Source organism: Phascolarctos cinereus, unplaced genomic scaffold, assembly GCF_003287225.1.
Source record: "Phascolarctos cinereus isolate Bilbo 61053 unplaced genomic scaffold, phaCin_HiC Scaffold_7;HRSCAF=346, whole genome shotgun sequence".
NCBI lineage: Eukaryota > Metazoa > Chordata > Mammalia > Diprotodontia > Phascolarctidae > Phascolarctos > Phascolarctos cinereus.
This window is the reverse complement of record NW_027556180.1, coordinates 153,021,351-153,047,818: the sequence shown is the minus strand read 5'-3', so window position 1 is coordinate 153,047,818 and position 26,468 is coordinate 153,021,351. Positions and strand designations below refer to the sequence as shown.

The 26,468-nt window shown below is 36.9% G+C and overlaps 1 protein-coding gene across 4 annotated transcripts in view; it reads left to right on the top strand.

Annotated features, from left to right (window-relative positions):
• TMTC4 (transmembrane O-mannosyltransferase targeting cadherins 4) overlaps positions 1-13,791 on the top strand; it is a 93,436-nt gene extending 79,645 nt beyond the window's left edge. For 2 of the 4 annotated variants that reach the window (XM_020964016.2, XM_020964014.2), the window contains 4 exons: positions 2,184-2,298; positions 4,268-4,380; positions 10,716-10,785; positions 12,507-13,791. In XM_020964016.2, coding sequence (XP_020819675.1) covers positions 2,184-2,298; positions 4,268-4,380; positions 10,716-10,785; positions 12,507-12,655 — 447 coding nt within the window. In that variant the 3' untranslated portion in view covers positions 12,656-13,791. Of the gene's footprint in view, positions 1-2,183; positions 2,299-4,267; positions 4,381-10,715; positions 10,786-10,954; positions 11,040-12,506 lie in introns of those variants that run through there. The other 2 variants (XM_020964015.2, XM_020964017.2) reach the window with 2 other exon arrangements.
• The last annotated feature ends 12,677 nt before the right edge of the window (positions 13,792-26,468 follow it).

Below are 26,468 nucleotides of genomic sequence, written 5' to 3'. Positions count from 1 at the left end.
TAAAATAAGTTCGTTCCTGGCCATGTTAATAAATGGTGTCATAGTGGCTTTTGTCCTATTGATTCATCCTAGTGGCGCAGTCCAATTGACTAAGCATGAAAGATTCTGCTGGTCATTTGCTTATGAAAAAATTGGGGTGGAAGGATTAATTATAATGCCCATGTGGCACAGGAAGGAAAGTAAATGCTGATTTAATTGAGATACCTATGTTTACATTACTTCTTTTCATTTTGAACTTTTCACCTAATTTCTGTCAGATAAGGGAGGAAATGCTGTTGCTTTAGTTTCTAAGTAAAGCTATGCAAGAAATTCTGACAGCACAAGTAAATGGGAGCTAGTAAATGTCTCCATAATTCATTAAATTTTTCTTTCCTTTGCATAATATGTCATTTATTTGCTATGAAGGTCATAGGGCAAGTCAAAATGTTGCTGTTGTCCCCATGAAAGGAAGACAGACTGGACAGTTTGTACTAGAATGTGCACCATCTTTAAATCTCAATAAATTACCATCACTGGCACCTTCACTAGAGTTAAAGAAGCAAAACTGCATTGGGATAAAGCCCTTATTAGAACTTAGTGAAAGAGTGCATGGGGTTAGAATCAAAGAAATCTCTCTTTTTTTTTCTAGGTGTTTTGCTTACCAGTTATGCAAATTAAGAGCCAGCCATTTTGAATTCTAATGACTGATTTAACAGTAAAATGAAACAGAAAACCTCCCACCCACCCCCCAAAAAAGGAATTTTTAATTTGAATATGTTATAGGCACCCAGATTATAAATTGGAAGGAGGGCAAATAGAGAAGATGAGTTTGGTTGGAGCCATACCTTATGAGATTTTTCCATGTGGAATAGAGAGTATGTCTAATATAAAACTCAACTTTTTTCACTTTAGTATAGAGCTAAAAGGGGAGCAACAAAACTTAAGATTCATTGACTAGTAACTAGACAAAATAACTTTTAACAAAGACACAAAGTTGATTTACTTTCTAAATAATATTATTGTATACTTTTACCTTGAAAAAGCAAGAAACTAGTAACTAATCAGTTCAACAAGTCTTTATTCAACATTCATTTATAAAATGCCTACTACATACAAGACCAAAGGCTTGAAGGTGCTAATGGATAGAGTCAGCCTCAGAATGAGGAAGACTTCATTCTTTCTCACCTCTGACAAACTAGCTGTCTGATCCTGAGCAAATAACTTATCCATTAAGTTAATTCTCCAATTCTATTACCAATTGCCCATCTTCATTGGTAGAAGTTCCTCACACCAGTGAATTCAATGCCTACTCTGTCTATACACGCACACATGCGCGCACACACACACACCCCCATTGCACTAGGTACTAGGGAACACAAAGGAAAACATTTAAAATGCTTACCCTACCCTCGAGCAACTTCGATTTCATTGGGAATACAACAGGGAAACAGAAAAATAGAAGGTAATATGAAGAGACAGAGAGCACTAATACCTGGGAGGATCAGGGAAGGCTTTGTATGGGAGGTAAAATCCTTGCTGAGCCTTACAGGAATCTAAGGATTCTAAGAGGCAGTGGTAATGAAAGAGGGCACTTTGAAGTATTCAGGATAATCTGTACAAAGGCATAAAGGTGGGAAAACTTCTGGGAACCACAAGTAGGACAGTTCAGTAGAAATACAGAGTGTGCTAAGGGGAGTAGTAGGAAGTAAGCCTGGAAGGGGAGGCTGGAGACAAATTGTGAAGTATTTTAAATACTAGTCAAACCTCTGCATTACAATATCAGTTCAGAAGTTATAAGATAGATGTATTGGAGAGGGAAGAATATTAGAAACAGGGAAATCAGCTAGGAGACGATTGCCATAGTCCTGGAGAAAGGTGATGAGGGCTTGAACAAGGGTGGCTGTCATGATAAGAGAAAAGAAGATCGATGAGACAGATATTGTAGAGGTAGAAATCTGACACTTTGCAGCATATATAGTATATGGAAGGTGAGGAAGAGAGAGAAGTCAGGACTCAATCAGGTTTTCAACTCCTTTCTATAATGTGAATATATATTTTAAAACATGGTGTCATTAAATAGGATTTTTTTTCATCTTAAATGTTACTTCAAAATTCAGCCTTCTATATTTTAATCCAGTCACAGAAGCTTAAAAAGGAGTAATGAAAACAAGAAAAATTCATTTAAATTGTTGCATTATTTTCAGTATGCAGATTTAAATCGTCCCCTAGATGCATTGAATGCATGGAGAAATGCTACTTTTCTGAAACCAGAACATACTTTGGCTTGGAACAACATGATCATACTGCTTGATAATATAGGTATAGTGATTTTTAACAATATGTTTGAACTTTGGAGAAAGTGGTTCTGTGTAAGTTCAAAATAACAATGCATAGTTATGATGTCACATAATAATTAAGAGCTATAGATGGTTCATTTGTTTTTTTAATCAGATAAATGTTTACTAAATGTGCCTTTCTTTTTATCCAATTTCTTGAGACATGTAAAATGGAAATTTTGAGAAAACTAAAATGCCTTTGTAGCATTGTAAAATTTAGGGCTAATTCATTCATTTATTTGAGAACTTTAGTCATCCATCCAGACATAGCCAAAAAACCATAAGTAAGGAGAAGTCCCATGAGCAACCAAAAAAAAAAAGAGATTTGAAAAAAAAATGTTGCAAAAATCAATATACCCAAGCTTGTGAACTTTACTTGGTCCCTTACTCAGTCTGTTCTTTCTATTTTAGGCACTGTTGTAACAGGCTTAGTTAATCTGATTTCCTAGCGCATAGGAAATTTGAATGGTTGGGAAGTTCAGCTGAAGGCAGGAACAGTGATAATAATTGTAAAGAATGATAGCTGGAAGCCTGATAAAGGTCTGTAACTACACTATAGCTTTTGGGGTCATTGCCACATTTGGGGATGCCCTATTCCCCAACATGTTTTATGTACTTCATAATTATTTGTGAGACCCCATTATTACAAGATTTCTGCATATGGCCCTGGCCTGATAGCAAGGGGGGAAAAGGAAACTATAAATTCAAAAAACATAGTAGGCTAAGAAAATTATATGTTGGAGTAAATGCTCACTACAGACCTAATAATTCTTACTGTATTAGAGAACAGTTAAGTAATTGATCTGATTGTATATTCACAGTGCCCCTGATTAAGAAAAGGTTAGATGATGCAAAGTATACTCTCAATAAGAATAAAAGGGAATATATAATTAATTTAGAAAAGATTCCCATCCAGATTTTTTTTTCTCATTTGGTAATTTAAAGGGGCAAGTTCAGTCATTTGGCTTATTCACCCATGATGCCCAAGTGGTTTCCCCGCTGATGCCAGATCAATAAGGCATTACTGTGAGAAACTATAAGCAGCTGAGGGAATTAAAAAGATAATCTAGTCACATAGTGTTCATCATTCAATTATTGCTAAAGTCATTATTAAGTTGATTTGGCAGTTCTTTAACAAGCTAACAGAGATCTTTTGAGTTGCATGTATTGGTCTGTGTCTCTTAGGTGAATAGAAATTGAATGTATATATGTATGTATATTCAAAAATATATTTAAAAAATATTCAAAGTCATCAGTCATGTTATTGGGAAAGACTTATTTGTAAATTTGTTATCTCTTCTAACATTTTGATTATAACTAGCTTCTGTAAGGAAACACGTTCATATTACTGCTGAAGACTATAACATATGCTTTAATCAAAAGCTGTATGAATAGTATCACAATTGGGATAAATTGCAGTGATCTTCCCCATTATGAGGACCAGTTTGTATAAATATTCTGCTCTCACCCTCCACTATGGATGTCTTAGAAAGTGACCACAGTGATGTAGACTCTTTAAATCTAAAGGGTTTTTTTTTTAAATATTTTGTGTGTTGCTTTTTAGTGTTCTTGTGGTCCAGCATAGCATAAAGAAGAGAGCTGGCCTCAGAGCCAGGACTGTCTCTCAATACTGTAGGAAATTCTTTTAAGACTAAGTTGTAAGGAAAGTACCCACCTGCATTATTAGAGGGAGTTCCACTACTGCTATTCCTCACAAGGGAATTGCCCATAACAGTGAAATAAAAGGTTCAGACCCAGTTCTTATCCTTTGATCCATATTCTCAAGTTCCTTAAAGTAACTAAATAACTTCTTTTTTTCTTGGGCAATTTTGATTTATTTGTAAACATTGTAATATGCATGACTTTTTTAATTACAGGAAGATAGACCAAAATACCAGAAAAAGAGTTTAAGGTGTTATTCATTTTGTTCTTTTTCTCTTCCTTAATCCTAGGTAACTTAGCCCAAGCTGAAGCAGTTGGAAGGGAGGCGTTAGAATTAATACCCAATGATCACTCTATTATGTTCTCATTGGCAAACGTACTGGGGAAATCCCAAAAATACAAGGTTTGTAAACTGTAGTTCACTAGGTTTTTTTGTACTTAACAATAGCATCTGATAAAAGCCATAAATATTAGTTTTGCTTAGTGAAATCCAAATGTAGGCCAAAATTAAAATAGATTCCATTCCTAGGACTAATTTCTCTATCTACAGATAACTGGACAATGGTACACTTGATAGAGCATAGTCAATTTTTTTCTGGAAGAAATTGTCCCAAAGGCAGATCTGTAGGCTGAAAAATAAGTATATGTATTTTCATGTCAGAGTTCACTGCCTCTGCCTGAAAGACAATAGACAGACCAAAGGAAGGTTCTATGGTTTAAGAGCCATGAAAAGGGCAGGCAGCAGAGGAAGAATCTCCCTGTCCTAAAGGATTGTCTCTAAATGTGTCTTACTGATAGTAAGACATATGCTCACAGTGTAGCTGCAGCTGGGCCTTTCTGGCACAAGAGTGCTTGGGTTTGTTTGTTTCCAAATCAGCCAGGGTTTTGTGTTTTGTGTATGGGGTGACATCTTTTACACAAAGATCATAACACAACCCAGGGTGCATAAATGGCCTACTTAGGATTTCTTCTTACTCTCCTCATCTGAGGTGCATGGTAGAGTAGCTGTAACCATTTAGATTCCTCACTTTAGAAAAACACACAGACACAGACAGACACACACACATACACACCCCACTTTAGCACCAATCCTGACACTAAATATAAATCCAAAATACACTGCAAAGTGAGATTGGGTCGTGGTCACAGGATTATAGATCCGAAGTTGGAAGGGACCTCAGAAATAGCCCAAATAAGGAAACTGAGGACCAGAAAAATTAAAAAACCTGCCTGACATCATTTTTGTGTCTTGGGCTCCTGTGACCATCTGGCAAAACCTGTGGACCTCTTCTCCGAATAATGATTCTAAATGCATAAAATAAAATATGTAGGATTACAAAGAAACCAGTTGTATTAAGTTACATTATCAAAATATTATTCACTGTATCTCAGTGAAGAACCCCTGCTCTAGAGCTAATGCCCTGAACCATGCTACCAGAGGTAGACTTCAGTTCTCAATATATTCAGGAGTAGTGTGCCTAACTTATGTTTTCCGTGGAAGAAGTATTCTTCTGTTTCAGAGACTGGGTATTCATCTTCTTTGTTTGCCCCCATGATAACTAATAGGGTGGAGAAAAAGGCATCCGCTCATGATATTTTTTGATTCTTTTTGCCTCTGTGGCATAAAGTCCTCAGTCAATATTTTTAAATTTGATTCCTTTTGCCTTTCAGGCACTGTGCACTTGGCACAACTCTTGGCTCATGGTAGGGGCTTGATAAATGTTTGCTGACTGACTGTTTCTGCCCTGTTCTAGAGTTATGCACTGTTCTAGTCAATCTGAATTTTCTGTCATGATCATAAATTTAGCCCTATTGCTCATACTTGTGATTGATAAAGAGTCACTATTGCTTCCCTGTGATTTGTTAATCCTTCTGGATTTTGCTCTGAACATACTTGTAGAAAAGGAAAAAAAAAGGTGAATACTTTCTGACTTTTGTTTAGGTTCATCTATGTAGTTATCTGTGTTAAGGTGGGTAAGTTTCAACCCAGAAGCCCAGCTACAATAAATCTTTTTCACTTTATGTCCTATGTAATCATTCTATTGTTATTTTTGTCATCTTAATGCCTCTATATTAGAGCTTCGTGCTTTTTGACATAAGCAGTATTTCTTTTGATTTCCACTTCACCTTGTATTTTTTTCTCAAGATGAAGTTGAAAATACTTTGTAAGGCAAGAACAAGAAGCCAGTTTTCCCATTTCTCTAAACATCTTGCATTATAAATATGCAGGGCATTGAGAAAAGACAATATAGAAGAGAAGGAATAAGAATCTTTTGCAAGGAATTTTAATGTGTACTCCATTGGGACAATGGATATGATAATATTTATGTGACTCGTATAACCATGGCACATAAGTACTTTGGCACTTATTAAATTGTTACAAGTTAAGAATTTGGAATTTTGTGAACATATTTATTATAATATAAAATTGTAATTCAATTTCCTCAGGTAGGTGGTACAATGGATAGAATGCCAGGCCTGGAGTCAGGAAGACTCATCTTCCTGAGTTCAAATCTGGCCTCAGACACTTACTAGCTGATGTGATCCTGGTCAAGTCATTTAACTGTGTTTGCTTCAGTTTACTCATCTGCAAAATGAGCTGAAGAAGGAAATGGCAAACTACTCCAGATTCTTTGCCAAGAAAACCCCAAATGGGGTCACAAAGAGTCAGACACAACTGAAATGACTAAACAATAACAACAAAATAAATTTACTGACAAATGCATCTACTGCTATTTTATCATCTACTTACTTTGTATTGTTTTTCTGTATAATGAAAGAGGCTTTTATTTTCATGTCATAGTATGGCATGATAATGAAGATTCTGGGAAGAAAGAATCCTTTCGCCACTAAGTAATTATAATGCTAAATAACTGTAAACATCAAAAATTATGTGAGCATACTCCAGTCTTATCCTTCTCGGAACTCTTATGACATCTATTGTAGGTACCACTAATTTTATTATTATCATTAGAATAACTGATATGTATATAGCACTTTAAAGGTTTACAAAATGCTTTACATAAATCTGACTGGCACTTCACAACAACTCTGCCAAGTAAATACTACAGATTGTGGAAACCGAGGTTGAAGATTTAAGTGACTTGTCTCTGGTTTTTGTAAAGGGGAGATAATGAGACTACAATATATTACTTTGGCAGATGTATAAAGTTGATTAAAATTTTATTGGTTTTCTCTTTCTTCACTTTAAAAGAAAGTTTTGTACTTACTTGTAGCACATGCTCTGGAACTATTCACACTTAACAAGTTGGGTCCCCAGAAGGTGATAGCTAATTCTTCCTTCAGGGTTCTAAGGAGCCAATTTTTCTAATTCAAAATAGCTCCAAAGCCCTTACTGTTGTACTTCCTCCCTGTGCTTATCAAATGATATAATTAGTTAGCTATACCTAATTAGCTTTAGAAAGGTTTTTTTACTAAGATGCTGTAGTAAGATTGGTTGGTACAAAGCATCCTCCCAAAAATCAGTGACACACTCACCCACCAGATGTAGTAATGTTTTAAAATAGGGGTTCTTATCCTAGTGTCAGCAAAATCTTTTTCAGAAAATATTTCAATAGCCATATTTCAAAATACTTTGTTTCCTTTGTAATCCCATGAATTTTATTTTATGCATTTTAATACATTCTGAGTAATAACAATAACAATTATATCTAACATGGCATCTACAATGTGCCTGATACTGTCCTGAGCACTTTACAAATATTATCTTGTTTTTTCCTCACAATAACCCTGAGAGGTAGGTGCTATTATTTCATTTCACGGATGAGGAAACTGAGGCAAACAGAAGTTAAATGAGTTGCCCATCATCACACAGATAGCAAGTGTCTGTAGCTAGATTTGAACTCAGGTCTGCCTGATTCTAAGTCCAATGCTCTATCCACAACACCACCTGCAGGATTTCCCCAGACTGCAAAGTGGTCTGTGATTCACAAAAAAAAGTTAAGAACCCTTGTTCTAAAGTATGGAAAGTTACATTAGAGTTGAAACAGAGGCTATGAAAACATAGCCCATTTAATTTGTCCCCATGAAGAAATACCAGATTAGTTGGCGTTTTTACCCAGCCCTAATCACTTTCCTGACCTCCAGTCTCATATTTCCAACTACATATCTTGAACTGGTGGTCCCCATAAACACTTCAAACACAAGATGTCCAAAATGAAACTCACCTTTCCCTCCAAAACTCCCTCTTCCTTATTTCTCTGTACTGCCATCCCCCCAGTCACTCTAAGTGTCATCCTCAACTCACTCTTCCTCCCCGTGTCCACTTTCAGTGTCCTATCGATGCTTCTTTTGCAGTGCCTTTCTTCTGTGGCTCCTTCTCTCCTCTCACACTGCTACCACTCTGGTGCATTTCCTCATGCCTGGACTATTGCAGTAGCTTCTTGGTTGGTCTTCCTGCCACTCTGTCACTCCAGCCCATCCTCCACTCAGGTGCCAAAGTGATCTTCCTCAAGTGAAGGTCTGACTATATCACTGTCCTGTTTGATAAACTCTGCTGGCTCACTGTTACCCCAGGATCAAATATGAAAGCTTCTGTTTGGCTTTGAAAGTCCTTCATAAACTGGATTTCTCCTCCTTTTCCAATCTTATACTATATTCCCCCTCCACATACCCTTAACGCTCTGTGATACTGGCCTCCTTGTTTTTCCTCGAACAAGACATTTCAACTCCCAACTGCATTTTCACTGATTGTCCCCTAGTGCCTGGAATTCTCTCCCTCCTCATCTCTGCCTCCTGGCTTCCTTCAAGTCCCAGGTAAAATCCTACTTTCTACAAGAAGCCTTTCTCTCATCTCTGTAATGCTTATGCTTTCCCTCTGGGATTAACTCCAGTTGATCCTGTATATGTCTTATTTGTACGTAATTGTTTGCATGTTGTATCATAAACTGTGAGCTCCTGGAGGACAGGGACTGATTTTTTGTTTTTGTTTAACATTCTTTTATCCTCAGTGCCTTAGCACAGTGTTTGGCACATAGTACGTACTTAATAATTGCTTCTTGACTTGAAATTGGTTAAATAGATGGACTAAATCTTACAATATAGGAAACTGTATTCCTTGACCTTTGATTTAGAAATGCAAATTACTGACTTATATTTTCTAACTCATGGCCTACTTTTTAGTTCCTTTTTGGTCGTGTTTCTCAAGTATAAGTTGATCTCTGCCAGTTCTGACTAAGAAATAGTAATTTCAGAGGTGTTAGTCCAAATTCTTTGCACCAGATGCTCAGGGATTATAGTATACAACAGCTTGATAAAGTTGTTCTCCCAGCAGATGATGAAAAGGTAGAGACAGACAAGAAATACGTCGGAGAAACAAAAATGGTGGCAAGAGAGAAAATAAAATTCAAGAAATGAAAACTTCAGAATAAAAATATTTAAGATTAATGTATACTATCTGCTTTTAAGTTTGTTAGGCCTTTTAGAACTTAAAATGTAAATTAAAAGTTTGAAAGAGCCTGTAGATATTACTATACCCAAGTTATTTGACAGCCTAAAGCAGGAGCTCTTAGCCTGGAGCCTGTGAACTTTTTTTTTTTTTGATGACTAAATTTCCGTATAATTGGTTTCCTTTGTAATCCTATGTATTTTATATTACGCATTTGAAAATATTCTGTAAAGGGTTCCATATACTTCACCAGGCTACTGAGAGAATCCATGTCACAAAGAAGTTTAAGAACCCCTGATCTGGATATTGTTTTGGAAAATTGTTGAGCATCCTAATTCCTTACCACTTTTGTCTTTATATCACTAGGGCCCAGTTCCTCGTTTAGAAAAGGGGGATAGTAATAGCAGCTATTGCACGGGGTTGTTGTGATTATCAAATGAATAACTGAAGTGTTCTGCATACCCTAGAGCACTATAGGAATGCTAGTTGTTGTTATTCTTTCCCTTGCTGCCCATCTTTTTTTTTAGCTAATGGGACTTTTCTTGATTGTTATGGGTTCTATAGATGGTTAAAAAGATGAAATGACTCTAACCCTTAATTTTAGAAATATGGAACTTAACCTGCCAGTGTTGGCTACTATAGAAAACTGCTTCATTTGCCACTGCTGTTCACAGAAACTCTAACTCTCTGTTGCTTTATTATTTCTAAACCCAGTCTTTCCTTTCATCCCTATGCTACCCACTCCTTTCTTTCCCTTCTCCCCCTGAAATACACACACACACACACTTGGGATTTTGGAATTGTAAATAATTCTTTTGTGTTGAAAACTGTAGAAATAGCAGGCAAAGTGCTCTTAGTCTGTCAGTACTGTGGCCCTCTATCCAGGTCTCTTTATGACCTTGTGTCATACTCTCACCATCTCCCTTTCCAACCTAAGCTCCAAGGATTCCCCTCCTTACCAGCTCAGTGGGAATCCTGCTACTTATACTTCAGCCAACACCATCACTACCACATTCATCTTCTCAAGAAGGAGTTTTGATCATTGGAATATTGTCATGGGTTCTTTTTGTTTGTTTTGGTGGGAAAGTGATGTTGGTCAGAATATAAGGGTCATAGGATAAAGAATAACTTTGCAAACCATGGGCCATGGAGGCTAATATGCTTTTTTGTTCTTGCTGTTAATTTTTCTTTTCAGTTCCAAATTCTCTCTTCCTTGCCACCCCTCCCCCACCCACTGAGAAGGCAAGAAATGCAATACCCATTATAGTTAATATGCTTTTAAATGATTTGTACAAGTACATTGCATTTTGACATCTCAATTATTTACTTAGGAATCTGAAGCTTTATTCCTCAAGGCAATTAAGGCCAATCCAAATGCTGCAAGTTACCATGGCAATTTGGGTAAGGTACTTTTTTTCAGTATGAATCTTACCATAGTGTAGTTTCTAATGAAGCAGGCTGATTTCTACCAAAGCAATATTCAGAGAATGATTGTTTCACAATTACTTGTCTGTGCTGCCCTGTAAAAACAGAAAGTCAAAAATTCATGCTTAAGGTTTTCCTCCATTAGGTTTCCTTCATTTCATTCTTGCAACCCAATGTTTCAGATTTTTAAACCTAGCCATGGTTGCCATGACCAATGAATTCATCACCAAGTAAGTAAAGGTTTTTATGATGATTCTCTGCACACTTACGCTGATCCCTAAGATAAGCAAGTCTATCAAGGAATCCATATTTGAAGCCTTTCCAGAAAGTAGACGCTACCAGAGTTGGCACTGCAGGCCTTGCTTTTGAGGGCCTAGTTAACCCCATGCTACAAATGAGGCATTAGAGCAGGACTTTTGTGGAAGCTTTAGAATATAACCTGTGTTAATTCAGAGACTTATATTTGTTGGATAATAATTATCAATCTAGTTATCTGTCCTTGCTACCTTATCCCATCATGGAATAACCATGAACTACTCTAGCAGATTAGATCATATTAGTTACATATTATAGCACCAAAACGATCAGGTTACTTTGGCACCACATGGTTCTCCAACATTTAAATAACTACAGTTCAGCATATTTGTAAACTATGTCAAGTTACACAGAATTGTAAAATAAGCAAAGTTCTTCTTAGATGTCTCAGTTATTCTCCACCTCCCATCTTCTTTGGTCCCTACTACTCAAGCACATAGTGGGTTTTTTTGTAGACCACCATTCAGATTCTCCCTCTATACTTTGATTAGCCTTACCCTCCCTGGCTACCCAGTCCATCATCAAAAGGTTAATTGTTTTGTTCTTTATGTTAATGGGTGTGAAGGCCTCACTCTTTCCAGGTAATCTTTCTGTTTTATGTGGGATCTTCTAGAGACTGCCTTCAAATATGGGTTTGGAGTTGAAAAAGGCCTTCTACTATGAATTTCAGGGTCAGGATAGGGAAGATGTTTGGGAGCTACTGGAACATTATGTTGCCCTTTAAATCATTCCAACATCTAATCTATATGTAGAGCTAGTAGCATTTTAAATTTGAAATTATACAAATGAACGATAACAAAGTTTTAGAACCAAATCCCAACATGTAGATTAATTTCTCTACCTTTTTATTGCCCAGTTATTTTTGAAGTCCCTGTCCTTCAGCTGACAGAATATACAGCCAGATATTGCTGTGCTGAGATAGCTAGAGAAACTTGACTGAAAAACAAATTCATAATACTTTATTGTGATGATAAAAATAACCACATGCCCAGACCTTTAAAAAGGATCAGAATTTAAGCACAATCTAGGAAATTCAGCACTAGCCTTAAGAAAAGTTTGTTCTATTTTGCCTTGTCTTTAACATAATTCCTTTATGTCATTAATATAGTCCCTCTTATTCTTTTTGCAGTAGCCAAATATTAGTGTTTCATTTAGTGCTAGGGACCAATTTAAAGACATGGGGGTGTCTAGAAAGGAATATTATTACTGAAGGTAATTAAGGTAAAGTAAGTTATGTGATACAGAGAATTTTCTTAGGTCTAGTGATTTTTTTGAAGTATCAATGCTGTGATGTATTTGAATGTTTTTTTTTTCAAGAAATGATTGAGTTTTGCAAATTATGCAGAAAGATTTCCAATAAAAACCGCTTCTTGCTGTTTCAGCTGTGCTTTACCACCGTTGGGGAAACTTTGACTTAGCCAAGAAATATTATGAAGTCTCTCTGAAGCTTGACCCTCTGGCACCAGGGACCAAGGAAAATTACAATCTACTAAAAAGAAAACTAGAACAATTGCAAACAAATAGTGTTTGATCATTCTTTTCTCTCGCTTTTTTTGTCCATGCATGATACAGATCATTAATGTCTTATGGTTATTTTTAACCATGTAAAAAAGTTTTAGTCATGGTGTTCAAATTTGGTTTTTTATATGAAAATAAAAACATGAAGATACAAAAAAATTATTTGCAGCACCAGCAATATGCTTGATGTTGTTTTTGCATTGGAAATGTATTTTTTCAATGAGCTTATAGATTCTAAAAATTCAATCCTAGGATAAAGTCATTTTCTAATTTAAAAAGAAAAATAAATATCTTGAGGTACTTTTAATTTCTACCAAACCAAAATTTGCAGTGGGGATGTGAAAAATAGTTAAGCATAAATGAATACTATGAAACAGCATTCATCATGATGGATAATTGGCAAAACTGACTTGAGAAATATACACAAATATCATAAACATCCTTTTATCTATATATTGATGTTTTTATTTAATGACAGAAGTGAATGAAGTTTTTGTATTTGATCTATTCTCTGTATAGTATGCTATGAACATTGAAAGAAATGCTTCTTTGTGTGTGTGTGTGTGTGTGTGTGTGTGTGTGTGTTTTAAACAAGGAAAGAATAATTGAGCCTGAGAATTAGAAAGTTTAGCTTCTTCCTCTGTTCTACATATTTATTTTCTTTAGGAAGAAATTGACTCATGCAATATTTGCAGATACCTCTATTTGTGTAGTAGGGCATTATGGACCATCCTTAATTGTTCATATCCACATAAAATCTCAAGTTAGCTTCATTTCTTAGGTAAAGATCAAGATCTCTCTTCTTTTTTCATTTATGTTTTAATTATGTTTGAGAGCTACATTCATAAATATGAATGGTACTTTGTTTCATTTTGTAATTTATAATCCAAGTCTATGCTTCTGACTAATATGTTGCTTTATGGGCTGTAGACATTGATATTCCAAAAGTAGTAATTTTCCTCCAAAAATAAGCCATATTAGTGGAGTTCTCTAGTAATTAGGAAGACTGAAAATCATTTAATCATACCCACTGTTTGCTGATTGGCTTTTTATTAGTCTGTGCTTCTTTTTAAATTACCATATTATATGCTATTGACCTACTGGTTCATACAATCTGTAATTCTTTATTCAGTAAAGTTGTTACATAAAGTGGTGTGAAGTTTCTTAATATTAAATTCAAAAAATATTTATTTAAGTGCCTGTGGTGTTCAAAGAATTGTGCTAGGTATTTTGGCTACAAAGACAAAAATGAACCAATATTTGCTCTCAAGGAACTTACAGTCTACTTGGGGAAGGTGGGGGTACAACATGTAAACAAGTAAATGTAAATATATACAAAATAATATGAAGTGAGATCAAGAGGAAAGAGTTTTAATAGCTGAGGGGAGTTGAGGAAGGCCTTGAATAAGATATGGCACCCAACCTGTGCTTTGAAGGAATTCCATTAATGAGGAACCACTTGTGAAAGGCATGGGAGTGTGGAAAATGTAATGTTGTGTACTGGGAATAGCTAATATAGTGTCCAGTTCAACTGAAATGGACAATGCCTGAAAGACGGTATGAAATTAATAATGGAAAGAGCTATAAACTTTGTCATCTAAGTTGATATAAATGGAAATCTGTGGCTGGACTATGCAAATCAACCTTGAAGGTCTTCTGGAAAGAAAAGAGTTTGGGGAGAGTCAGGCAGAAATGAGCCAAAACTTGCCTCAAGAAACAAGGAAATTAGTAACCCTCCATATAATAGTAATAAATTAAATCCATTTACAATGGGCTGCAGCTTTAATTTTCCTACTGAAACTAAGAACTTAAAGAATTAAGTCAGAATTTCCATACTGAGGAGACCTGCTTACAAATCTGATTCCTTCCAGTATAGCTTTTACTACTGTGTCACCTAGGATTTCTATAATCCCTTATTTCTTTCTAAAGAGACATCTGTCCAGAAAACAGCTATTCTTAATTTTATCAACATATTTTATTGAGGATTATGCCTCTGCAAACTTGTGGCACTTTAATATAGTTTTAATTTGGATTTGTTTTTTCCTAAGTGCTTCAATAGCAAAATGACCTTAATCCACCAAAATGAAATGTCATCCTTAAACTTGTTTAGTGGGAGCTAATTTTTAAAATGAGAAAGTCAGACATGGAACTGTGAACCCTTCAAGAAGTTTTCAAAAGAATTGGGTACAAAAGAATATGATTCATTCTGTAAAGTATATATTTGCATTTCTCTCCTATATTTCTGCCTATCGCTGTTATTCTTAACGTTATTATAAAAAGGTGTCTCATATGATGAGTTGGTATAAAATTTATATCTGTAAATGATAACCAAGTACTGCAGGTTTTTGGGTGTTTACATCGACCAAGTTTGATTCTGGAGGCAATCCTATGAAAATCATTTTGGCTCATGTTGCCCAGACTGGGAGTTCCCTCTGGAAAAGCACAAGAGATATTTGGTCCCTGAGTCTCCACAGACTTAGTTAAAAGATTTTGCAGATTTTGTACAGCACCCAGGGTGGCAATGCATACAGAACAGTCTTTATTCCACCCTCAGAGAAAATACTAAAAAGCACAAAGGACTCACTGTAGCTCATAAGTACTTGGTTTCTCTCACTCTCCAGTGAATCCTCTGCCGCTGGGCTTTCTACCCTGGTATCAAACTCATTGCCAGCAAAACTCAGAGTGAGCCAGAACCAGATTAAAATGTAATTGGGAAAAGTTTAACAAAATAAAATACAACATAGATAATGTTAATTTGTGGTTCTCAAAGTCAATATACCACCACCACCCCCTCCCTTTTCCCCCGGGGATCTGTTTCTGTTTGAGTTTGACACCACTGCTGGAGACTCAGCACCACTCTGGATTGCACTTGCCTGGGTAGGGAAACTAATTTGGGAAAACTAGTGTAGCCATTCCTTTCGTTAGTGATTTCCTACAAAGCAGCTATCCTTTTGGTACTGCTCTGAAAACTTAGATTTCTCCAGAAAGGAAATGTGGGATTATTAGGCAGATAAAACCCTATCAATTGGGCCTACACTTATACTCTGAGCTCTCCTCCAGCTCTAGAGCTATGGTCCTATGAATAGTAGTAGTGAAGGACAAAGGACATGTCTCTTATGCCCCGATATTGTGGCTTAGACTCTCCCACTGTTTCTTCAGCTTTAGGTCCCATATGTCCCCAAATCTTCTTTGATGAGTTGCCCAGGAATTCCCCTTCTCTCTTGCCAAAAGGCTGGTTCCCAGGAGATGTTTCTCTCTCCAAAAGGTTAGCAGTCTCAAAAAATTCCACCTTTCTCTCCAGAAGGCTAAATTTTGTAATTATGCTTCCCAGGATATCACTTCTTTCTAGAAGCTTCAGGTTCATGAATTCTACTTAATTTGGGGTTCCCCTCTCCTCAAACCAAATGGTTTTTACTTCCGTGCTTTTGCTTTTACCTCTCCAAGGCTAAGTCCAGGAATCTTTAATACTCCAACAGAGCCCCAACTGGTGCCATCTCTGTGACTAAGAATAGGATTGTTAGTCCTTAGAGGAACCAAAGCCTGCTCTATATCTGTGATCTCTCCTACAATAAAGGCATGACTCTGCAACTATTTCCTTTTTATAGGCCCACACAAAGAGGTAGCTCAGTCCTTCTAAATGGTCTAAGATAGTGGATCCCCAAAGAATAGTGTGTTAAATAGGTGTGTCCACATCCTACTTTCAGAGATGTTCTCAGTTCAAGAAACAGTGGCCTCTTACTGCCTCTAGAATAAATTTTTCCTAAAAATAATTTCTAAAAAACCTATTCCACTTAGTTTTTAAAAGCTTTTTTATAACCTTACCCCAAACAATCTTTCTAGCTCCATTGGACATCACTCTTTCCATCTTCATACTCTGCAATCTAGCCAAACTGGCCTCTCTGTTCTTCATACATGACAATCCATCTCTTCATGCTTTCGCACTGGTTTCCCACACCTGGAATGTACTTCCTCCTTAACTCTGTCTCCTAGAATCCTTTTCCCTTTGCCTTTCCTGATCCTTTTAACTGCTAATGCTCTCCTTTTTCAAACTGCCTTATATTTAATTTGTGACTCAGTGGTCATAGCAAGGCTCTTTTATCAACAACCCAAAAGGCTACTGTACACATGGACATCACCAGATGGTCAATTTCAAAATTAGATTAGTTATATACTTTGTAGCCAATGGTGAAAAAAGTTCTACACAGTTAAAACAAGACCTGGAGTTGACTGTGGCTCAGATCATGAGCATATTTTGCAAAATTCAGACTTAAATTCAAGAAAGCAGGGAAAACCATTAGAGCATATAGATATGCCCTAAATAATGCCCCTTATAAATATGGAGTAGAAATGATGACCAGATTTAAGGGATTAGATCTGGTAGATAGGCCTGAAGAACTATGAACAGAGGTTTGCAATATCAAACAGAAGGCAGCAACAAAAAATATCCCAAATGGCAAAAAATTGGGGAATGGCTGAGCAAGTTGTGGTATATGAATGTAATGTAATACTATTGTGCTATAAGAAATGATGAACAGGTTAACTTCAGCAAAACCTAGAAAGACTTGTATGGTCTGATGCTGAGTAAAGTGAGCAGAACCAAGAGAACGTTGTACACAGTAGCAGCCACGTTGTGTGGTGACTAATATCGATAAACTTAACAGTTCAAGGATCTAAGACATCTCCAGAGGCCTCGTGATGGAAAATGCTACCCACATCCAAAGAAAGAAATTGGAAGTTGAATCGCTATCTTTTTTTTTCCTCTTCTGTTGAGTTTTGTTTCCTCTTTCTGATGGTTCCTCCTATTGGTTTTAATTTTTACTTACAACTGCACTAATGTGAAAATATGTTTAATAGGAATGTAAATGTATAGCCATATCAGATTGTGCACCACCTTGGGGAGGGTGGTGGGGAGGAAGGGGGAGAAAAATTTTAAATTCAAAAGCATGTGGAAGTGATTGTTGATAAATCAAAATAAATAAAATTAAAAAAAAAAATTTTAAATCCCAAAGAAAAAGGAGAGCAAGAAAGCAAAATGGCTGTCTAATGAGTCTTTACAAATAGCTGAGGAAATAAAGAAAGTGAAAGAGAAAGGAGAAAGGGAAAGAAATACTCAACTGAATGCAGAATTCCAAAGAATAACAAGAAGAGATAATAAGGTTTTCTTAAATGAGCAATGCAAAGAAATAGAAGAAAACAATACAATGGGGAAGACAAGATCTCTTCAAGAAAATTAGACATCAAGGGAATGTTTCTTGCAAAAATATGCATGATATTGAGACAAAAATGGGTAGGGACTTAACAGAAGTAGAAGAGATTAAAAAGGGATGACAAGAATATCTTGAAGAACAATACAAGAAAGATATTAACATCACCAATAATCATAATGGTGTGATTATCTAGAGCCATACATCCTGAAGAATGAAGTCAAATGGGCCTTAGGAAGCATTGTTAACAATAAGGCTAGTGGAAGTGATGGAATTCCATCTGAGCTATTTAAAATCCTAAAAGATGATGCTGTTAAAAGTGCTAGATTCATTATGTCAGCAAATTTTGAAAACTCAAAAGTGGTCACTGTTTTGGAAAACATCAGTTTACATCTCAATCCTATAGAAGGACAATGCCAAAGAATGTTCAAGTTACTGAACAATCATACTCATGTCGTACACCAGCAAGTTTATGCTTAAAATTCTGCAATATATGGCTTCAGCAATATATGAACCCAGAATTACCAGCAGGCTGGTTTTTGAAGAGGCAGAGGTACCGGAGACCAAATTGCCAACATTTACTGGATTATGGAAAATCAAAGGAGTTCCAGAAAAACACCTATTTCTACTTCATTGATTATACTAAAGCCTTCGTGTGGATCACAACAAAATGTAGTAAATCCTCAAAGGATGGAAGTACCAGATCATCTTCCTTGTCTCATGAAGAAACTGTATACCTGTCAAGAACCAACAGTTAGAACCAAACATGGAACAACTGATTGATTTAAGATTGGGAAAGGAGTATGACAAGGCTGTATATTGTCACCTTATTTAACTTATATGCAGAGTATATTATATGAAATGCCAGGCTGGACAAATCAAAAGCCAGAATTAAGGTTACTAGGAAAAATATCAACAATCTCAGATATGTAGATGATACTATTCTGGTGGCAGAAAGTGAAGAATTAAGAAGCGTCTTGATGAGGGTGAAAGAAGATAGTGTAAAAGCTGGCTTGAAGCTTAACATTAAAGGTGTGTGTGTGGTGCAGGAAGGGGGTGCAAAGACTAAAACCATGACAATTGGTCCCATTACTTCTTTGGCAAATAGAGGGAGAAGAAATGGAATCAATGTCAGATTTTATACTCTTGGGCTCAAAGATCACTACAGACAATGGCTGCAGCCATGAAATTAAAAGATACTTGCCCCTTGAAAGGAAAGCTATGGCAAATCTGTACAGCATACTAAAAAGCAGAGACATCATCATGCTGACAAAGGTCCATGTAGTCAAAACTATAGTTTTTCCAAGTAGCAGTGTATGGCTGTGAGAATTGGACTGTAAGGAAAGCTGGGTGCTGCAGAATCCACACTTTTGAATTGTGGTGCTGGAAAAGCCTTTTGAGAGTCCTTTGGACAGCAAGAAGGTCAAATCAGTCAATACTTAAAGAAAGTAATCCAGACTACCCCTTGGAAGAACAAAGACGGAAGCTGAAGTTTAAATACTTTGGTCACATAATTATAAGGCAGAACTCATTGGAAAAGACCCTGATGTTGGGAAAGATTGAAGACAAAAGGAGAAGAGGACAACAGAGGATGAAATGGATAGAGAGTGTCAGGAAGCAACAAACAGGAGCTTGGACGGACTTCAGGAGATAAGAGAGGATAGAACCAAGGATAGAACATGACTGAACAAATGAACAACAAAAATTTTTTCTTTTAAAAATTTTCTGGATATCTTTGGATATCTTCTTGTCTTCTCACTTAGTATGAAAGTTTCTTACAAGTACTAATTGTTTCATTTGTTATATTTGCAACCACAGGTTTTAGAACAGTGTCCAGCACAGAATAGGTACTTAATAGATATTTATTAAATGATAAATTTAAAGTCCCAAACTATAAGCTCATCAAAGTCAGAGTTCTCCTGTTCCTCTAAATGTTTAAGGGTACTGTAATCTTGTGCAATGAGACTTTATTAGTACAGTATCATATCTATATTACCAGGGTGAAATTGTAATGGGTTCAACATTAAGTATCTAATACTGAACTGAACATAATAACTTCAAACTTTAACAGAATTTTTCATTGAAGATAAATTTAATTAAGAAAAAGTCTCTCAGGGAAGCTAGGTGGCACAATAGATAGAGCTCCAGCTTTGGAGTCAGGAGGACCTGAGTTCAAACCGACCTCAGACACATAACATTCACTAGCTGTGTGACTCTGGGCAAGTCACTTAACCTCAATTGCCTCATTAAAAAAGAAAGAAAGAAAGAAAAAGTCTTTATTTACACCAATACCAAAATCCTTCCTAAAAATGTCTCCCCAGCTTCCTGGACTTCCACTAATTAGAGATTCATTTTGGGTTAGTGTCCTTTTATCAGTAATTATGGCTTTCCTGCTTACCTAACATCCAGGTGAGATTCAAGAACTTAATGAGGAATAAATAGCCTTAGATAAGGCCAAGATGATGAGATAATAACAACTGATAGCTATATCCTATTTAAAGTTTACATTTTGCTTACATTATTACATTTAATCCTCACAACAATCCCATGAGGTAAGTGGTATAGGCACTATTATCCCCATTTTACAGATGAGGAAATTGAGAGGTAGAAAAGTCAACACGGTCACACAGCAAATAAGTACAGAAGCCAAACCCACGTCCAATGCCCTTTTCACTAAACCACACTGCCTCTCACGAGATGAAGGAATCAAACGGGGACAACAAAGAGAAAAAGGAGCAGGAGGAAGATAGCAAATGCTAAGGCTTTTAACTTCTGTAGCTTTCATTCCCAAGAACTTCTGAAGTTACTGTGCTTTCTGAACCTCCTGCTTTCAACCTATAGAAACAAGTTTTGATCTGAAAAGACAAATTGATTCAGCTTCTAAGTTTATTCTGCTGAACTGAAAGATCCAAAGGCAACTTTGGATTTATGTTTCTTTCACTTTGTCTATAAGTTTGATTATTTTTAACCAAGTACTTTCCTTATTTTCCTATTGTTTTTCAGAACTGCCTAAAGCTTTCTGCATTTCTAATGAAAATGTATTTTTCCTTCTAAGTTTATTTTGCTAAGCTAAAGCTATATGACAATTTTAACTTGTGTTTTTATAGGGCATTTTAAAGATTTATTGACAAAACAGGTGAATTTTAGTGTCATCAATTCCTGGTTACTAGTTGAAGATTCCACTGGAGGGAAGATCAGAAATACCGTTTTCTACAGCTTTCATAAATACTGTGATGAACTAGTCTAAGAAAGTTCAAACTGCCCATCCCCCTCAAAAAATAAGCCATAATAGAATACTTCATAGGAAGAAATAAGTTTATTTGACAAAATACTGGCTAATTAGGTGTGTAGACACAGCCCTGGGCCTGGCGTCAGGAAGACCAGAGTTCAAATCTGCCCTCAGATGCTCACTAGTTTTGTGACCCTAGTCAAGCCACTTAACGTTTATATATCTCAGTTTCCTCAATTGTAAAATGGGGATAATAACAATACCTACTTCACAGGTTATTGTGAGAATCAAATGACATACGATTTAAAGTGCTTGGCATAGTGCCTAGAGCATAATAAGTACTATATAAATGCTCACTCCCTTTCCTTACCTTTACCCTAGCTCATCCCTTAACTGTGTATATAACTTTGGCAAGACATAACATTTCCAAATTGATTTTCTTATCTATGTAAGATGTGTGTGTGTGTGTGTGCGTTTTCCATTTGACTTATAGATATATCTACATGAGTTTTGTCTAAAGGCAGTTCCCCCAAAAGGCTTTGAAAGATATCTCAGGAATCTCCCCCACCCTTCTCCAGGGGAGACTGATTCCTGGTTGGTGCGGACCTGGAGGTGGGGCCACAAGGCTGGCCACTCTCCTCTTCTCAGAGAGGGAGAACTGGACTAGAATGATATTTATCTGTTCCTCCAAATAATGCTAGTCTAGGGGAAATGACTTCATTTTTAGGCTTAAACTGCTTTCCTGGTTGCTATTCCTTTAAAGAGAAGGAGTGTTTCAAGCTTGTATCCAAAGGTTTGATTCTTTTCCCACTAAATGCTTATTACACAAAAAGAACATCACAAAAAAAAGAATAAGCTCATTTATATAGAAGTTTATACAGATTAGAATATATCAGATCATAGAGATTTAATAAGCTCTTCCACTAAGAGTAAGGTAAATCAACTCAACCAAGAGAGAATCCCAAACTCACCCAATGGGAAATTCCTCAAAGTCTCTAGGGAAGCAAACTGGAAATTACAGACATGTATAAGCACCTGCTCCTCTACATGCTTGCTGTTTCCCAAAGTGTCTTTCCCCAAGGGGCTGTCTTTGAAGAGAGCCAAGAATATGTGTCCTCTATGGAAGCCAGAAGAAACTCTTCTCTTCTAAGCTCTTGCCAATTCTGTCCCTCAGGCAGGCATATAGTATTAAGTAATCATTCTCTTCAGCAAAACAAATGCACAAGGATTGAACCCCAGATTACATTCATAAGATGAGAGAATCAAATGAAAGTTTCTATGGGTGCAGTACAGCTCCAAAGTTCACACTTAGTGAAATTCTCAACATATATTAGGTATGTTGATAGACACTAGTAACTTTATTGAATACTTAAATGATTAACCTCAATAATAGTATGTAAACAAGATACTAATTAAATAACTTCAAATTACTTTGCCTCTAATATTTCTGTATTTAAATACATTTTTGTATTTTAACTGATATTTACACCTAAACAGAAACATGAATGTTGACTGCCTATCTTCCTGGGTGTCAGTCTCCCAAAATGTGCCTATGCAGATAGATATCTAGAATTGATAACTGGGGTAACTCCAAAAAAGCAATGTTTGGTCACAGAGTTTACAGGCCAACAAAAATATTTATGGCCTAGTTATACATTTTTGGAATTTATCTTTATTGTGAGGAAGAATCACAACAAGATGAACCATCTCATCTCAATGGCTTTGGAGAACATATATAATTTCAAGAATAGATATTAAGTATCTCTTGTATGTAAAAAATTAAAGTCTTAAAAATACAAACCATCACAGGGGTCCAGCTAGGCAGCTCATCTTCAGAATATGAATTCTAGAAATACCAGAAGTGAACTTAATGTAAGTAAACTTGGCTTCGGTAAATTGACCTGCTAATCGTTTAGTGGGGGAATCTGATGAATTGCAGTCCCCTGAACTTGCTTATCTGATTGCAACCTGGAGTTTTCCTCCAAGAAAGAATCATGATGATCTGTAAAGGGGAGTATCTTGGAAAGTCTGTGGAGCATATGCAAACATTCCATAACTGGTTCCAGGTAGTTAACCACATGGAAAAGAAGAGACTCTTTGATCGTCTTCAGAGGCATTCAAAAAAAGCCTGTCAGGGTCAGCCCAAGTCCCTTTACTTCATTCCATCTTGGGGAGATTGTTGATTCTTTCATTCACAGCAACCAGCGAGAGATCAGTGAGGCAAAGGGAAAGGTCTTCTGAGAGCATATGAAGTCAAGAAACAGGTCTCCGTCTGGTCTTTTTAGCTTGTTCTCATCTGCTCTAGACAGAGATGTGCTGGAACCAGTTTATGCCAGCCAAGCCGGTTCAAACCAGCTGTTCAATTTTTAGAGTATGCACTTCCACCTTGGAAATCAGCAAATACTACAAAGCAGACCTTGATTTATTATTTTGTTGATAGTCTACACTTAAACAAGTGATGGTGAAAATGTTAATAATGCAAATTAAATTTAAAAGGATGATGTGTATAGACCTTGTTTGCAGAATCCATTGTTAAACATTTACCAACATACTCTTGATTCTAATTTCCAAGCTTGGGGTTTTCAAACTTAAGGAGAGGGAGTTGAAATGTAGGCTGAGTTTTGCAGCCAGTGCCACGTTGAAAGAGCACTTTTTCAGCCCAGGAAGGTTTATGGAGACAGACTGAGATGTCACTAGGTGGTTCTGATCTGAAGAGCAGAGTGCAGTGTCCCAGACCAAAGGGAAGCCAGCAGGTCAGTCACTCTGAACCTGCAGAGACCCCTAGTTACTGTTTGTTTCCCATAACTTGTTCCATGCCAGGGCCAGCATTCATAACACCTTTTCTTTGCCTTTGCTCCATGACCCAGAAATGTCTAGTGGGCAACAAAGCCGCTACTGGATGGCACTCCTTCCTGCAACTAGTGCTTGCGTGGGAATCACTTGAAATCTCTTTCTGGTACCCTGTGTTGGCCCTCTGTTAGTCCCTGGGTACTGGAATACTCCCAAAGGCTGCCACAGGGTCCTGGCCAGACCCCTCCCTAATATTTACAGAACTCTCCATCTTCCCAAGCTCAAGACTCAAACACACAAGACAATGATTCCGTAACATACAGAAGCAACGCCTCAAAGAAAAATGCAGCTTGGACACACATCCAACAAGAATTCCTAGAAGGGTTAATGCAAGAGTTAAAGAAGGGCCTAAAAATTATTTTAAAAACTAACTGATACCAGTAGAGGAAAGCATGGGAAAAAATGCAAAAGCTAGGGAAGAAAGATATGAAAAGAGAATTAATGGCTTGGAAAAAGAGGTTAAAAACCTTACTAAAGAAAATAATTGCTTGAAAATTAGTGTAACCTGAGCATTTCTGTACATACCCAGTTCACCTAACTTAGAGGCAATCTAAGTAGTATTTGGAGCATATTCAGATTGCCTAATGTGGAGGTCTCTGTACCCCTACCATATGGGTGGGTATAGCCTCATTTAATTGGTTGCCTTCCTCTTTAACTCTAGTGAGACTGAGCAAGTTACTTCTCTTTTCAGCTTCTCCTTCTTGCTGCAACCGGAGGGTGAAGGTCATAGTTCACCCACGGCATGAGCACTATCAACTGAACTCATGAGAAGGGAAGGGCTCCGTTACCCTGTCCTCCTTCTTTTACCACAGTTCTATGAAATGGGCCGAGGAGTGGGTGTTTCTTTCTGTTCTATATTGTTTGTCCTCAGTTTCAGGTGCCAGAGGTGATCCCCACTGGACTTATGAGTTCAAGGCATGGCATTGACCTTGGAGCCAAGATTTCAAGTGAGATGGTACATGTGAGAGAGAAGTCAAGGATGACACTTAGGTTGGGACCAACCGGGACTGGGAGGATGGCGGTGTGCTTGAAAGTCCAGTGTGAAGCTGGAAAGAGAGGAAGATTTAGGAAGAAAGACAATGAGATAATGAAAGATAATTTTGGACATGTTGAGTTTGAGATGATTACAAGACATCTCGTTCATGATATCTGAAAGACAGTTGGTGATGCAACAAGATACTAGGCATGGCAAGCACCAAATAATATGAAAAGAAAAAGACTGTTAAAAGACAAGAAATAACTGGGTACCAAGGAGTTATTACAGAATTAGTCATATTCCAGTAAAAATAATTTCAGAATTCATTGAATTACTGAATTATTAATGAGAATTACCATAATAGTTTTTTTAAAGATTAAGTTTCCCTATCTCACCTAGCCTAGAAGTACTGGGGCTATTCATGGGACTCACGGTCTCACTCTCAGTGATCTTTGATCTACTCAATTTCTGACCTGGGCTGATTTGTCCCTTAGGCAGCTTGATAGCTCCCATACTCCCAAAGGCTCACCATGTTCATATGTAATTTAGCACAGACACCCCTCCCAGCACCATATTAATTTCTAAAAGGAAATTGGACATTTCTACAGTAGGATTATAGCATCTACTAGTTAAACCAAAGGTTAAAATTAGGACCAAATTAGGAGAAAGGATAAAACTGAAAAGACTGTGTATGTAATTGAAAAACTGAATGAAAAAACACTTATTAGCATTTACTATGTGCTATACATAACATTGGAGATACAAATGCAAACGTGAGACAATCTCCAGTCTCAAAGAGCTTACATCCTAAAAGGAGGCCACATATAGGAGAATGATAGCCAGGGAATGATGTTTCATTCTGGGAAGTCACAGAGATGGTTAGTGTAGCAATAGGATAGCCAAATGACACACCTTTACTTAAAGTAACAGTAGTACTGTTTTATTACTTTTCCTAAGTCAAGAAGTGGAGAAAAGAGTGGTCAATGCATTGTAAGAAGAAGGAGGATAAGAAGAAAGTTAGGATGAAGCATGGCCATGATGGCACCAGGCTACAGTGGGTTTTCATCAATCAGGACAGCATTGTCCCAAGGTGAATGTTCAAAAGCTGAATGACTCAGCTTCTCCAGAACATGCTCTCTGGAATTTCAGCTTGAATGACATAACTGCAGGGGGATACACAGCAAGGGGATGGCCTGGCTGATCTATGTTCTGGTCTGGAGCTAGCTAGATATACTGGGATCTTACCAATAAGCACATATTTCAAAAAATTAGAAATGGATACTAGTGAAGCCAAGAGCATCATGGTGAGCCAGGACAGGGGATGATGAAGATGTTACAAAAATAAACTCTGAGGGGCAGCTACATGGCACAGTGGATAGAGCACCGGCCCTGGATTCAGGAGGACCTGAGTTCAAATCCGACCTCAGACACATAACACTTACTAGCTGTGTGACCCTGGGCAAATCACTTAACCCCATTGCCTAGCTAAAAAACAAAAACAAAAAAAGAATAAACTCTGAACCACTCCCCAATTGATAAATGAGAAAAAGATATGACTAGGTAGTTT